The sequence below is a fragment of the Stegostoma tigrinum genome, chromosome 21, assembly GCF_030684315.1.
Source record: "Stegostoma tigrinum isolate sSteTig4 chromosome 21, sSteTig4.hap1, whole genome shotgun sequence".
Classification (NCBI taxonomy): Eukaryota; Metazoa; Chordata; class Chondrichthyes; order Orectolobiformes; family Stegostomatidae; genus Stegostoma; species Stegostoma tigrinum.
The window spans coordinates 29,002,764-29,017,492 of NC_081374.1; the positions used below are offsets into that span (position 1 = coordinate 29,002,764).

Consider the following 14,729-nt stretch of genomic DNA (forward strand, 5'->3'; position numbering starts at 1 on the left):
AGTGGCAACTAAGGTGAGGAAACAAGTACTGCTCATGTCCTACAAGTGAAAAGAAAATGATGATGCTCATTGGACTTTGTATAGAGAGCACCCTCCACTTCCCTGGTGGGCAGTGCTTACAATTTGTTAAATTACGAAGAGACACCTGGTTTGTAGTGGTTTTACAAAAGAAAAAGAGCTGGATTCTAGGCTCTCAATGCCTTTAGGGAGAAGTGGGCACTGAGAGGGCTGGGGTGCAATATTTACTCTTCCAACTCCATTTTCACTTATCTGCTCCCTTTTTCCTTGCCTTCTCTCTATTGTTGCGCTGCCTCTAATTTGCGGTGCTTGTTGATCTTAAAAATAAAACAGCTGTGTTCTTGGAATTCTTATTGTGCAGTGGTAGGGCCAGAAGGTCTGGGTTTGAGTCCCAACTGCCATAGTGGTACATAATAACATGTTTAAAGAGGTTGATTTAAAAAGAACACAAAGCTGGTCTCTCCTTCGTGGAGGGCTCTCAATGAGGGTGTGTTCTCACTTTCTTTTCGGACCTAAAGAAAAACAGAAAGAACTGCAGATGCTGTTAATCAAAAACAAAAGCAAAAGTTGCTGGAAGAGCTCAGCAGGTCTGGCAGCGTCTGTGAAGAGAAGTCTGAGTTAATGTCTTAGGCCTGGACCTGAAGCATTAACGCTGACAGTGAAGAGTTGAAAGTTTTGCTGGTTTCAGTGACAGTGTTTGTGTGCATTCTTCTGTAAGTATACGTGAACACAGGTTTGAAGTGTCACCAATGTGAAATACAGAAGTTGAAAATTAAATTCACTGATTCCATGCAAATGACTTGATTGGCTTCATTTTAGAACTGTTTAACTGGCTGCAAGCAATGTCTGACAGTGATGTTGTGAAAGGCACTAACAAAATGCAGCACCTGTTTTTTTTTGGATCTTGATGGTTGAAATAGCTAGCACAAAGTGGTAACTGTAACAAAAATATGTAATTGGGTTACAATGTTACACAGTAATTCTTGCACAATTTTTCCTGCAAAATAAGTTCATTATTTTGTGTAACTGTGGGAAAATAATCTCTTGTTAAAATGATACTTCATAAGATTCTTAACTTTTATGTTTTCTCTCTTTCTTTTTCAGGAATACAGTGCATCGTGTATGTTTCTGAATATGATCATTGACCACTCCTCAAATTTCTGGCTCTTTTGGATCTACTTCAGCGGCAACAAGAAGGCAAATAACCTCTTTTCCAGGAAACAGCTAACGAGTTCCCTTATCTCAGGAGAATTTCTACTCACTGATGCAAAACAGAAATACAACAATAAACTGAAAGAACTGCAATAAACACTGCAAAGAGACGTTTGCTAAGTTTAAAAATTCACACATGAAAACCATAAACCTCAACAATGTTTTTAAAATATGCAGCAAGAAATAAGTAAACACACTTCATCTCCACAGATGTTGTTTGACATGCTTTATGGGAGATTCCTACCTTTTTTGCGCTTTGAAAGAGGTTTCCAAATAATTGCATAGTCAATATTGAGCTGCACAGCTACTTCAGCTTGCCAGAAAACTACCAATCTTGATGTCAGAAATGATTATTCAGTAGGAAATGGCGTGTAACAGAAAGCTCTATTTTTGGTCTGAACATTTGTCTTTACTTTTGTTTCTATCTAGCTTTCACTGGCTTGACCCAGTTATTGGGAAGCCAAAGGCAACTTCACGTCCCCATGTAAATTCCATAAGAATTGATGGGGATATTGCTCTGGGAGGACTTTTTCCCGTGCATTCTCGGGGTGGGTCTGGTGCTAACTGTGGAGAACTGAAAAAAGAGAAGGGAATACACAGGTTGGAAGCAATGCTATTTGCCTTAGATAGGATCAACAATGATCAAGAACTACTTCCCAATATCACGCTGGGAGCTCGAATCCTAGACACCTGCTCCAGAGACACCCATGCCTTGGAGCAATCATTGACGTTTGTGCAAGCTTTGATCGAGAAAGACAGCACTGATGTGAAGTGCATGAGTGGAGGACCACCAATCATTACCAAGCCAGAACGAGTGGTGGCAGTTATAGGTGCTTCAGCAAGTTCTGTGTCCATAATGGTTGCCAACATTTTACGCCTCTTTAAGGTAAGCCTTCCATCAGAAATGGTAGTATTCATTTGGTTAGTTTAACTGTAGGGTCTAGTTTCTGTTTTTGCAGTTTAAGGATCAACTTAGATTTAATGCAGAAAATGACATTTGACGTGAAACAATCAAGACCTTTTTATTTATGATTTATCTGTGTGTATGGTGCAAGATTGCAGATCAAATGCGAAGAATTTTTGAAGGATACACAGCTTAAAAAAAACAGCTTCCACTGCCTTTCAGCTGTAGTGATTGAAAATGTTTTAGTTATTTATATATGGAGCTGCTAAACTCATGTGAAACTAATTGAAAATGCTAATAGTAGAATAGACAATTTGGCCTTCATCCATTTCAGTTGATTTGGCAACACTAAAATTGACTTGTGCACATGTTTAATGCGATTGAATCTGAGTATTGAGAGAGTATTTGAAGAAGATTTCTAGTGATTCTGTGGAGTCATTTGCTGAACTCGTGCAAAGTTCTGCAGTGCCAACCACAAATTATTAGGTTAAAAACATTGATTGTGTGATATTCTGAATTAGAACCAGCATTAATCTGTCACTAATGGAGTTTGCTTCAGATGCAACTGTATTGAATGGAAGCAGATTGTAATTCTGTGATAGCTGTGCACTTGATAGATATCTGTAAAATCACAATGGCAATTAGCTTTGTGAGACATTAGAGAGTTAATTAATCTGACCTCAGCACTCATTTCTTCTGTCTATTGAGCTATATTAGGAGGCAACAGACTTTTGGGAAGAGCCCATTGTCTCATAAAGTGGAGTGTACATCCTACTTTCTTGAATTGTTTATAACAAGGAAAGTAAATGCCAAGAGGTTGAAATTTGAATTAAATATTGGTGTATATATTACAAAATAATAACTGTCCAGTTTGATATTTTAATATTAATTTTGACTTAGGAACACCGGTATATCAGCAGCACAATGATGTAAACAAAGTTTCCCCATATATTTCAATAAATATAACCTACAGCCTCATGGATAATAATTAACTATTGAAGTGTTATAAATAGAAAGCAAGTTTGATGTTACGTCTTCGAGGATAATTAAGTGATTGACTACAGTATTTGTTTGAAAAGGAGGGGGGAGGTATGGTTTTAAAAGCTTGTTGCTGCAATTAAATATTTAAAAAAGTGAGAACAGGGGACTTGTGGTGTTTTTTAATCTATACCTTATGTTGAAGATCATACAAAGAAAAGATTGGAAGCATAGAACTGTCGCTTTTAAGACACTCCAGTTCCAGGTGGTCAGCGCAAACTAAATTTTAATTTGTTTATTTGACTAAGACATGTTTAAAAACTACAGTTTCATATTTTAAATTGTCTGAAATCTTAATAGTTAAGCAATACAACAAAAGATGAATAGAAAATTTTAATGTCTTCAGTTGCAGTTACTTGTTGCATCTTCTGTGGCTTCGAGGACACATTGGATGGAATCTTATGTCTTGGTTGCCTGCTGGAGAGCTCGTGAAAACACCCTGATTAACTCGATTAATACTGAATCTTGTTCCAATCAGGCGCTTGGCAGGCAGGTAGTTAGGTTTCCTAAGGATCAAACACCCTAGGGGTGACTGATGAGTGCCCACCTCTCATCAATAACTGCTGGTCAATGAGAGGCCATCAGCTCTATTTAACAGTGGTGACACCAGACAGAAAATGGCTGCAAAGTCAACCCAAACCTTACAAATATCACTACATCGCAGATTTCAATGATGGCGGGATGGCTGTTTTGATGGTGGAGTTTTCTAGTAATGTTGGGATGCCACTCGGAACCGCCAGTGCCTTCCTGAATCTTGGTACATTGATCAGGCATTAAGCACCTTTTTGAATAAGGGCCAAGAGTGAGCAAGCTGGCAACCTTGCACTGGCTTGTTTATTATTCTCTTGCATGGTGATATCCCCCTCACCCAGATCAGGACTGGGTTAATAGCTGCAGCAGTGGGATGAGGCCGTTGAATGGGAGCTAATTTCCTGCATAAACACCTTGACTTTCTGGAAAGCAGAAGGCAATCACAAGACTACCTACCAAGAAAATGGAGATCAAATGTCATTGGTTTAGGTTTGAGTAACTAATATTCACTACACAAGATGTGGAGTAAACACATGCAAACAATAGCCAAGTATGTCAAAAGGCTAGTTAGAAAATAGCAAGATAATAAAATGTGAGGCTGGATGAACACAGCAGGCCAAGCAGCATCTCAGGAGCACAAAAGCTGACGTTTCGGGCCTAGACCCTTCATCAGAGAGGGGGATGGGGGGAGGGAACTGGAATAAATAGGGAGAGAGGGGGAGGCGGACCGAAGATGGAGAGTAAAGAAGATAGGTGGAGAGGGTGTAGGTGGGGAGGTAGGGAGGGGATAGGTCAGTCCAGGGAAGACGGACAGGTCAAGCAGGTGGGATGAGGTTAGTAGGTAGCTGGGGGTGCGGCTTGGGGTGGGAGGAAGGGATGGGTGAGAGGAAGAACCGGTTAGGGAGGCAGAGACAAGTTGGACTGGTTTTGGAATGCAGTGGGTGGGGGGGAAGAGCTGGGCTGGTTGTGTGGTGCAGTGGGGGGAGGGGATGAACTGGGCTGGTTTAGGGATGCAGTAGGGGAAGGGGAGATTTTGAAACTGGTGAAGTCCACATTGATACCATATGGCTGCAGGGTTCCCAGGCGGAATATGAGTTGCTGTTCCTGCAACCTTCGGGTGGCATCATTGTGGCAGTGCAGGAGGCCCATGATGGACATGTCATCAAGAGAATGGGAGGGGGAGTGGAAATGGTTCGCGTTTCCCGCGACACATCCCTCACACCCCGCCCCCGCCACAACCGCCCCAAGAGGATCCCCCTCGTTCTCACACACCACCCTACCAACCTCCGGATACAACGCATTATCCTCCGACACTTCCGCCATTTACAATCCGACCCCACCACCCAAGACATTTTTCCATCCCCTCCCCTGTCTGCTTTCCGGAGAGACCACTCTCTCCGTGACTCCCTTGTTCGCTCCACACTGCCCTCCAACCCCACCACACCCGGCACCTTCCCCTGCAACCACAGGAAATGCTACACTTGTCCCCACACCTCCTCCCTCACCCCCATCCCAGGCCCCAAGATGACATTCCACATTAAGCAGAGGTTCACCTGCACATCTGCCAATGTGGTATACTGCATCCACTGTACCCGGTGCAGCTTCCTCTACATTGGGGAAACCAAGCGGAGACTTGGGGACCGCTTTGCAGAACACCTCCGCTCAGTTCGCAACAAACAACTGCACCTCCCAGTCGCAAACCATTTCCACTCCCCCTCCCATTCTCTTGATGACATGTCCATCATGGGCCTCCTGCACTGCCACAATGATGCCACCCGAAGGTTGCAGGAACAGCAACTCATATTCCGCCTGGGAACCCTGCAGCCATATGGTATCAATGTGGACTTCACCAGTTTCAAAATCTCCCCTTCCCCTACTGCATCCCTAAACCAGCCCAGTTCATCCCCTCCCCCCACTGCACCACACAACCAGCCCAGCTCTTCCCCCCCACCCACTGCATCCCAAAACCAGTCCAACCTGTCTCTGCCTCCCTAACCGGTTCTTCCTCTCACCCATCCCTTCCTCCCACCCCAAGCCGCACCCCCAGCTACCTACTAACCTCATCCCACCTCCTTGACCTGTCCGTCTTCCCTGGACTGACCTATCCCCTCCCTACCTCCCCACCTACACCCTCTCCACCTATCTTCTTTACTCTCCATCTTCGATCCGCCTCCCCCTCTCTCCCTATTTATTCCAGTTCCCTCCCCCCATCCCCCTCTCTGAAGGGTCTAGGCCCGAAACGTCAGCTTTTGTGCTCCTGAGATGCTGCTTGGCCTGCTGTGTTCATCCAGCCTCACATTTTATTATCTTGGAATCTCCAGCATCTGCAGTTCCCATTATCTCTGATACTATCTTAGAAAATAGCAACATTGGTTTAATCATGGTCCAATCCAAAAGAAAGCATTGTTGATTTGCTACCTGTGTTATTTATTGGAATGTAAAAACAAACACCAGACATATTACCAGAAATTGATCAGGGCAGAGGCAGGAAGGTGGTATGGCTTCTCAATATGCGTTTTTGGCCGAGAGCCTTGACATCAATTTGTCTTCATCTGTTAAAACTCCTGATTCTCGGAGGACTCATCATTTGATCTGGCTCTCTGATCTCTGCTGTCAATAACACAATGTATATTTACACATGATTTAAGAAATTTCAGGTCCTTGCATTTTCTGTTTTTGATATTTTAAAGGGTAACAATGATTTTGACTTTTAGTTCCCTGGAGTAGACTTTTTTTAACATAATGAAAAGCTAAGAATGAATGAATGATTTGTTTGTTTGTCTATTGTTAGTCTTTCATAACACACCCAATTATCACTAGGAGATTCATTGGTTGGCATAGAGGCTGTTGGGTAATGGAGCATAGTCTGGCATTGCAGCATGTAAGGCATTTTGGAGTGGATGGAGTTACATACACTGGTACAGAGGGTGGTGGGGGGATGCATGGTGGGCTGCATAACCTGGAATGTGGGCCAGGTAAAAAAAATTATTGTGAACTGAACTTTTGAAAGATTTGCTCGGTAAATGTCAGAGGTGCCACGAAGTCTGATTTCTTGAAAATTGTGACCTTAACATGGAAGATATGAAGGACTAGGACATAATTGTCCCCACAAGGGAATGCTGTGTGGGCTGATAACCAGTTACAGCTAGCACTCTTAAAAGTCCCTCCTGAAAATTGGAAATCCTGGAAACGGAGTCAGGAATTTGGAATTGGGACTACTCCAGCAGCAATACAGCAAATATGAGCGGGGCAATATGGGGGAGGATGGGAGATGGATGCGCAATACGAGGTAATATCCAGTCAAGGTCTTCAGAGAGCAAATCTTCAGCTCCAACATGGTGAGGAACAGTTTAGGTGTCAACTCTGCAGTCACAATGGCTATCCCAGAAGGGGTGATTTTGGCAATGAGTTTTCACACATCTGGCTCTGTCCAGGCTGGATGAGGCAAGAATTCCTGTGACTGCAAGCTGAGTTCACATGTTCACATGCTCTCATGCTGACATCCCATTTCAGCATGGAGACATTTGGTAGCATGGTCAGGCCTGCAGGTATTTTTAAGAATTGCAAATCACCACACACAAAATAATAGTCTCCAAGCTCTCTACAAACCCTTCGTCAATTTAGTGTCAGATTCCTGCGTGCACCCTGACAATTAGAACATGTTACCAGATGTGTCAGCCAAAGGCCTAAGTGTTTCATAATGAATGTCAGCAGGCTTTATTTGTAAGCTTTACCATCAAAATGGTCATCTGAGTCCTCTGCTGAACAACCCTTTGAGTTGCATCTGTGACACTCTGCATGCTGTTGTGGCTGCAGGCTTCTCCTTCCCAATGGCAACCATGTGCAGAGATCCCAAATCTAGCATTACACATCTACCAAAAGGCATAGTACACCTACACTGCCTCAGAACAGTGAGCAATAACAGTACCAGCAGACCAGAGTTGACTTTGATTCTGTCACTTTACAGCTCCTTATAAGCTCCACCAAATAAAATCCAAAAGGACTGCAGATACTGTAAATCAGAAACAAAAACAGAAGTTGCTGGAAAAGCTCAGCAGGCCTGGTATCATCTGTGAAGAAAAATCCGAGTTATCGTTTCATGCCCAGTGACTCTTCCTCAGAACTCAACCATGCTGGCTAGTAGGCGATAAGCAGATGATTAAAAACAGATCATCTCCAGCTTCTTAAGACATCCCTGCAGCAAGCAGACAGTACAACAGACCAAGTAGATGGCACTCTAATAAGAACCAAGTCAAGCCAAGCAGCAGGCATTAATTGGAATTACTCTCAATTCTTGTATGACATTGTATTGCAGTGGAGGAAGTGGCCGGCGAAACGGTTCATCTACATCTGCATCAGCAGCATCATTCCAAATGGCTGACCACAATCCAAGATACTGGCTGCCTGCTTCACTGGCTTGCCCCATCAGCCTGCTTTCAATAACGATGGTGCTGGAATATCTCCTGATAAACAGACTGAATCCCTAAAAACAACCATGGCTTCACTGTCGCCCACAGACAGATTTAACACTGACAACAACCTCATGCATTAAGGCCAGTTTCCAGGAAGACCTGAAGACAGGAATGCACTTTTGTGGACTAGCCTGTGCCTGTGGTGCAGTGCGGCCCATGGGCGTGCTGCTGAAATTCTTCAAATTAATCTGCTGTGTTTAAAAAAAAACCCGGAAACCAATCCATTTTTAGTTACCCTTCAGGTCCTTTTTTCTTAAATCTCTCCCCTCTCACCTTAAGTCTATGCCTTCTAGTTCTGGGCTACCCACCCTCGGAAAAGCACCTTGGCCATTCACCCTATCCATGTCCCTTATGAGGGTGGCTTCTGTTGAGACTGGCACAGCTCATGTAGTTTCTTGTGTGAGGACATTTGTGTGCTTATGAAATGCACAAGGAAAACCCCATCCATGGGAAATGTCGAGAAAACAAGGTGTAGAGCTGGATGAACACAGCAGGCCATGCAGGAAAGCTGATGTTTTGGACCTAGACCCTCCTCCAGAAATGGGGGAGGGGAAGGGGGTTCTGAAATAAATAGGGAGACTGGGGAGGTGGATAGAAGATGGATAAAGGAGAAGATAGACGGAGAGGAGACAGACAGGTCAAAGAGGTGGGGGTGGAGGCTGTAAAGGTGATTGTAGGTGGGGAGTTAGGGAGGGGATAGGTCAGTCTAGGGATGACGGACTGGTCACACAGGTCAGATGAGGCTAGTAGATGGGGAGGGGCTTGAGATGGGTGGAGGATAGGTGGGAAGAAGGACAGGTGAGCGAGGCGGGGACAAGGTGGGCTGGTTTTGGGATGCAGTGGTGGGGGAGGGGGGGGTAGATTTTGAAGCTTAAAATCCACATTGATACCATTGGGCTGCAGGGTTCCCAAGCAGAATATGAGGTGCTGTTCCTGCAACCAATGGGTGGCATCATTGTGGCACTGCAGGAGGCCCAGAATGGACATGCCATCTGAGGAATGGGAGATGGAGTTGAATTGGAAGATGCAGTTATTTAGTGCGAGCCGAGCATAGGTGTTCAGGACTGGCTTTTGCCTGGCAAGAGACTTCAGTTGATAGAGGTGCATGAAGAGAAAAGCATGTACCATCACAAAATCATGTAGCCATTATTTTAACTTCACAGGAGTTTGAGTATCTGGTGGCTCATGTCCAGGTTATTTTCAAGTATCACTAAACCCAGCCTAGTAACCGAATCTGCAAAGTTCCATATTTCAACCTCCTTGGAAAATCCGAGTGTGGTGCAATGTATTTGGGTCGTGTGATTGACATGGTTGAAGAGCTGAATAATATGTAAACTGTACAATGTAGCTGTGACATTTGCAACATTGCTCAGCGTGTATGTGAGGTGCAGCAATGAACACTATATCCGCCTCCGCCGGCCACACCACTTCCGGGACCGCTGCTGCAGTCACCACCTCCCACTTTCAGTTACAAAGCCTCACACACCACCCTCCCCGCAGCTGCTGCCGCCCACCCCGATGCTCCAACCGCCCCGCCCACGGCCGACGCTGTCGGAACCCCGCCCACGGCCGACGCCGACGGAACCCCGCCCACAGCTGACGACCTCATCGCTCCGCCCACAACCTCCACAGCCAGCAACCCCAGAGTAGACAGCCACACTGAGCCCAGCCGCATCTTCACCCTCCCCCCAGACCTCCCACTGACTGAGGACGAACGATCAGTCCTAAGCAAGGGGCTCACCTTTGTCCCCCTACAACCACACATCAACGAATACCAGTCACGATTGGACATAGAACAGTTTTTCCGCCGTCTTCGCCTCTATGCCTACTTCTTCAACCGGGAGCCTAACCCTCCCTCCACTGACCCCTTCACCCACTTCCAACACAAGCCCCCCTCCTGGACACCACCCCCAGGCCTCCTACCCTCCCTCGACCTCTTCATCTCCAACTGCCGTCGAGACATTAACCGCCTCAACCTCTCCACCCCTCTCACCCACTCCAACCTCTCCCCCGCAGAACGGGCAGCCCTCCGCTCCAACCCCAACCTCACCATCAAACCCGCAGACAAGGGTGGCGCAGTGGTAGTATGGCGCACTGACCTCTACGTCGCCGAGGCCAGACGCCAACTCTCCGACACCACCTCCTACCGTCCCCTCGATCATGACCCCACACCCGAGCACCAAACCGTCATCTCCAACACCATTCATGACCTCATCACCTCAGGGGACCTCCCACCCACAGCCTCCAACCTCATTGTTCCCCAACCCCGCACGGCCCGTTTCTATCTCCTTCCCAAAATCCACAAACCTGCCTGTCCTGGTCGACCCATCGTCTGAGCCTGCTCCTGCCCCACCGAACTCATCTCCACCTATCTGGACTCCATTTTCTTCCCTTTGGTCCAGGAACACCCCACCTACGTCCGTGACACCACCCATGCCCTCCACCTCCTCCAGGACTTCCATTTCCCTGGCCTCCAACACCTCATCTTCACCATGGACGTCCAGTCCCTATACACCTGCATTCCGCATGCAGATGGCCTCAAGGCCCTCCGCTTCTTCCTGTCCCGCAGGCCCGACCAGTCCCCCTCCACCGACACCCTCATCCGCCTAGCCGAACTCGTCCTCACCCTCAACAACTTCTCTTTTGACTCCTCCCACTTCCTACAGACTAAGGGGGTGGCCATGGGCACCCGCATGGGCGCCAGCTATGCCTGCCTTTTTGTAGGTTACGTGGAACAGTCCCTCTTCCGCACCTACACAGGCCCCAAACCCCACCTCTTCCTCCGGTACATTGACTGTATCGGCGCCACCTCTTGCTCCCCAGAGGAGCTTGAACAGTTCATCCACTTCACCAACGCCTTCCACCCCAACCTTCAGTTCACCTGGGCCATCTCCAGCACATCCCTCACCTTCGTGGACCTCTCAGTCTCCATCTCAGGCAACCAGCTTGTAACTGATGTCCATTTCAAGCCCACCGACTCCCACAGCTACCTAGAATACACCTCCTCCCACCCACCCTCCTGCAAAAATTCCATCCCCTATTCCCAATTCCTCCGCCTCCGCCGCATCTGCTCCCATGATAAGACATTCCACTCCCGCACATCCCAGATGTCCAAGTTCTTCAAGGACCGCAACTTTCCCCCCACAGTGATCGAGAACGCCCTTGACCGTGTCTCCCGCATTTCCCGCAACACATCCCTCACACCCCGCCCCCGCCACAACCGCCCAAAGAGGATCCCCCTCATTCTCACACACCACCCCACCAACCTCCGGATACAACGCATCATCCTCCGACACTTCCGCCATCTACAATCCGACCCCACCACCCAAGACATTTTTCCATCCCCACCCCTGTCTGCTTTCCGGAGAGACCACTCTCTCCGTGATTCCCTTGTTCGCTCCACACTGCCCTCCAACCCCACCACACCCGGCACCTTCCTCTGCAACCACAGGAAATGCTACACTTGCCCCCACACCTCCTTCAAAACCCCTATCCCAGGCCCCAAGATGACATTCCACATTAAGCAGAGGTTCACCTGCACATCTGCCAATGTGGTATACTGCATCCACTGTACCCGGTGTGGCTTCCTCTACATTGGGGAAACCAAGCGGAGGCTTGGAGACCGCTTTGCAGAACACCTCCGCTCAGTTCGCAACAAACAACTGCACCTCCCAGTCGCAAACCATTTCCACTCCCCCTCCCATTCTTTAGATGACATGTCTATCATGGGCCTCCTGCCGTGCCACAATGATGCCACCCGTAGGTTGCAGGAACAGCAACTCATATTCCGCCTGGGAACCCTGCATCCTAATGGTATCAATGTGGACTTCACCAGTTTCAAAATCTCCCCTTCCCCAACTGCATCCCTAAACCAGCCCAGTTCGTCCCGTCCCCCCACTGCACCACACAACCAGCCCAGCTCTTCCCCTCCACCCACTGCATCCCAAAACCAGTCCAACCTGTCTCTGCCTCCCTAACCTGTTCTTCCTGTCACCCATCCCTTCCTCCCACCCCAAGCCGCACCCCCACCTACCTACTAACCTCATCCCACCTCCTTGACCTGTCCATCTTCCCTGGACTAACCTATCCCCTCCCTACCTCCCCACCTATACTCTCTCCACCTATCTTCTTTTCTCTCCATCTTCGGTTCGCCTCCCCCTCTCTCCCTATTTATTCCAGAACCCTCACCCCATCCCCCTCTCTTATGAAGGGTCTAGGCCCAAAACGTAGGCTTTTGTGCTCCTGAGATGCTGATGTTCATCCAGCCTCACATTTTATTATCTTGGATTCTCCAGCATCTGCAGTTCCCATTATCTCTAACACTATGTATGTTCCTGATTTGATGGGATAGTAATGAGGGAACAGTGAATCGAACCATGTGGAAGGTTTTTGATTTAGTTCCAAGATTGTGAAATTTGAAGTTTTCTTTACCCGGTTAGACTAATCTTGTCAACTAATTCAACTTCTTGCAGCAATGTAACCAGGTCCTCAGCTATATTGATGATCATGAAGGCCATCTACACCCATTGCATCCTGAGAGATTGTCTGGCCCACTGTGGTTACAGATTGTGATGTCAGGGGAGGATATACAATCTCCTGTGATGTTTCAGAGAATCTTGGCGTATAATGCCTGCTCTGTGAATCCAAGTTCTTTCTGCTCTGAATGCCTTCCTTCAACTACAGCTAACCCTTCACTACAGCCATGAGCAAAGCTTCAAGTGCAGCTAGCCTGAACTTGAGCACTCTACTAAGGTACGTGCTTATTTAAAAATACATTTGGCATTGGTCTGCACCTTGCTGTTGTTCAAAATCCCAAGCAGCACAGACATTGCATGTTGATAGATAGGTTTTGGGTCACTTGATGCATTGCAATCTCATGGCTAATGTTTGTGTGTTTTCCCTTACCCTCCCAGTTATGTTCTTTTTTTCCTATGGTCAAAACAAAAAGGAATTCTTGCTCCAAATGACGCACACTAAGTATTCTAAGGTGTGGTGATGATTAAGTCTGACAGTGTAGTCTGGTTTGATTAGTAACAACATAAATCAGTGAAGCTAATTGATTAATTCTGAGTCACAAAACCTGCCGAGGAATTTGAGAGCCATGATCTTTACGGCCAGTTCCCTTTTAGACTTTGGTGATTGCAGAAGTGTATTTTTTAAAAAAAGGAATGGGTGTAAGCAATCTTCACCCAGCACATGTAAACTTCATTATCCTGAACAGAGCAGAGCATCCAAATGTATGGGTCCTGGTAGGAGAACTGGGAACCATTAGTATTTGATGTCACTCGATAACTCAATGTCGGCTTATTTAGTTTCTTTAGATATATTCATTTTGCTTCACTGGATAAGTTCTCAGCAAGAAGATTAGTTGTTCACCCTCTGGGTTGGTGACCTTTCATACGATGTCTTGGTGATATCACATTTGCAGATCTGATTGCAAATGTGACATTTGCAGAGTCACAGAAGTGTGGATGGAGGCACTGGGCTAGTGATATACCCACTTGTCCTCTTAGGGACCTGACTTTGTTCTTCAAAAATATTCAGATTTTCTTGATGGCACAGAATTCTCCTTTTTGAATCTGCTTGGGGTTGATTCAATACTCAGTAACTCAATTACTCAAATTCAGAGTGGGAATTTTTAGATAATCGATTTCCCATTCCATCACTGAAAATGTTTAGTAAGAACCACATCCTTGTTCCCAATAGCACAGCCGCAGTTGTTTAATTCTTGTAGAGGGTTAATTGTTTGAGTCAACTTGAGAGGAGGTCCGTGACAGGAGAAGTGATTCTTGTTGGGAAAACACCTAACCCACAGATCAAGATGCTGGGACCATAAAATGCAGGTAAGGCTGGCAATGCTTCACAGGATCAAGAAGGCAAGCCTCAGAGAGTTGGATGACTGAGGAGAGGGAAGAGGGTATAGGGAGGAGGGGGTGAACCCAAAGTGTCTTGCTTGCTGAAATCAGTTACAGAGAAGACATGGTAGGGATGTTCACGGATGAGTGTACAATGTTCAGTACCATCTGTGATGCCTTAGACAATGCAGCACCCCCGTATCCAAATGCAGCATGACCCGGACAATAGCTGCAATAATCTGGCTTTGGCTGAGAGCTAAAATTTGCACCACACAAATGCCAGATAATGATAATGATAATTTTCCAAAAAAAAATCTAAACACTGCCCCTTGAAATTCAATAGTGTTATCATCCTATTACATCATGACCCATGACGGAATTAAAAAGAAACACCTGATCTGTCTGGGTACCCATGAAAGACAAGGCCCTCCACAACCCACCCAGATACAGTAACCTGCCAGACTTGCCCCCATTTTTCCCAACCATCTTCTGTAATTGCAATTAGGTAGGAAGTGGACCTCAAGTGGCCATTATCTGTCGCGTTAAGAATTGCTGTCAATGGATGACTAACAAGCAGACAGAGCAAGGGAAACAGTCAGGATTTAACATACACACTCTCTGGCTGGGACTGTAAGATTGTTTCTTAACTTACTCAATAATTAAAGTGAGGTGTTAAGGTCTGTTGCAGAGAACGTTAAT

The 14,729-nt window shown here is 46.4% G+C and overlaps 1 protein-coding gene across 5 annotated transcripts in view; it reads left to right on the forward strand.

Moving 5' to 3' along the window:
• LOC125462997 (metabotropic glutamate receptor 4-like) overlaps positions 1-14,729 on the forward strand; it is a 1,119,827-nt gene that overhangs the window by 70,119 nt on the left and 1,034,979 nt on the right. For all 5 annotated transcript variants that reach the window (XM_048553588.2, XM_048553586.2, XM_048553589.2 and 2 more), the window contains exon 2: positions 1,123-2,116. In XM_048553588.2, the coding sequence (XP_048409545.1) occupies positions 1,595-2,116 (522 nt within the window). In that variant the 5' untranslated portion in view covers positions 1,123-1,594. The remainder of the gene's footprint in view (positions 1-1,122; positions 2,117-14,729) is intronic.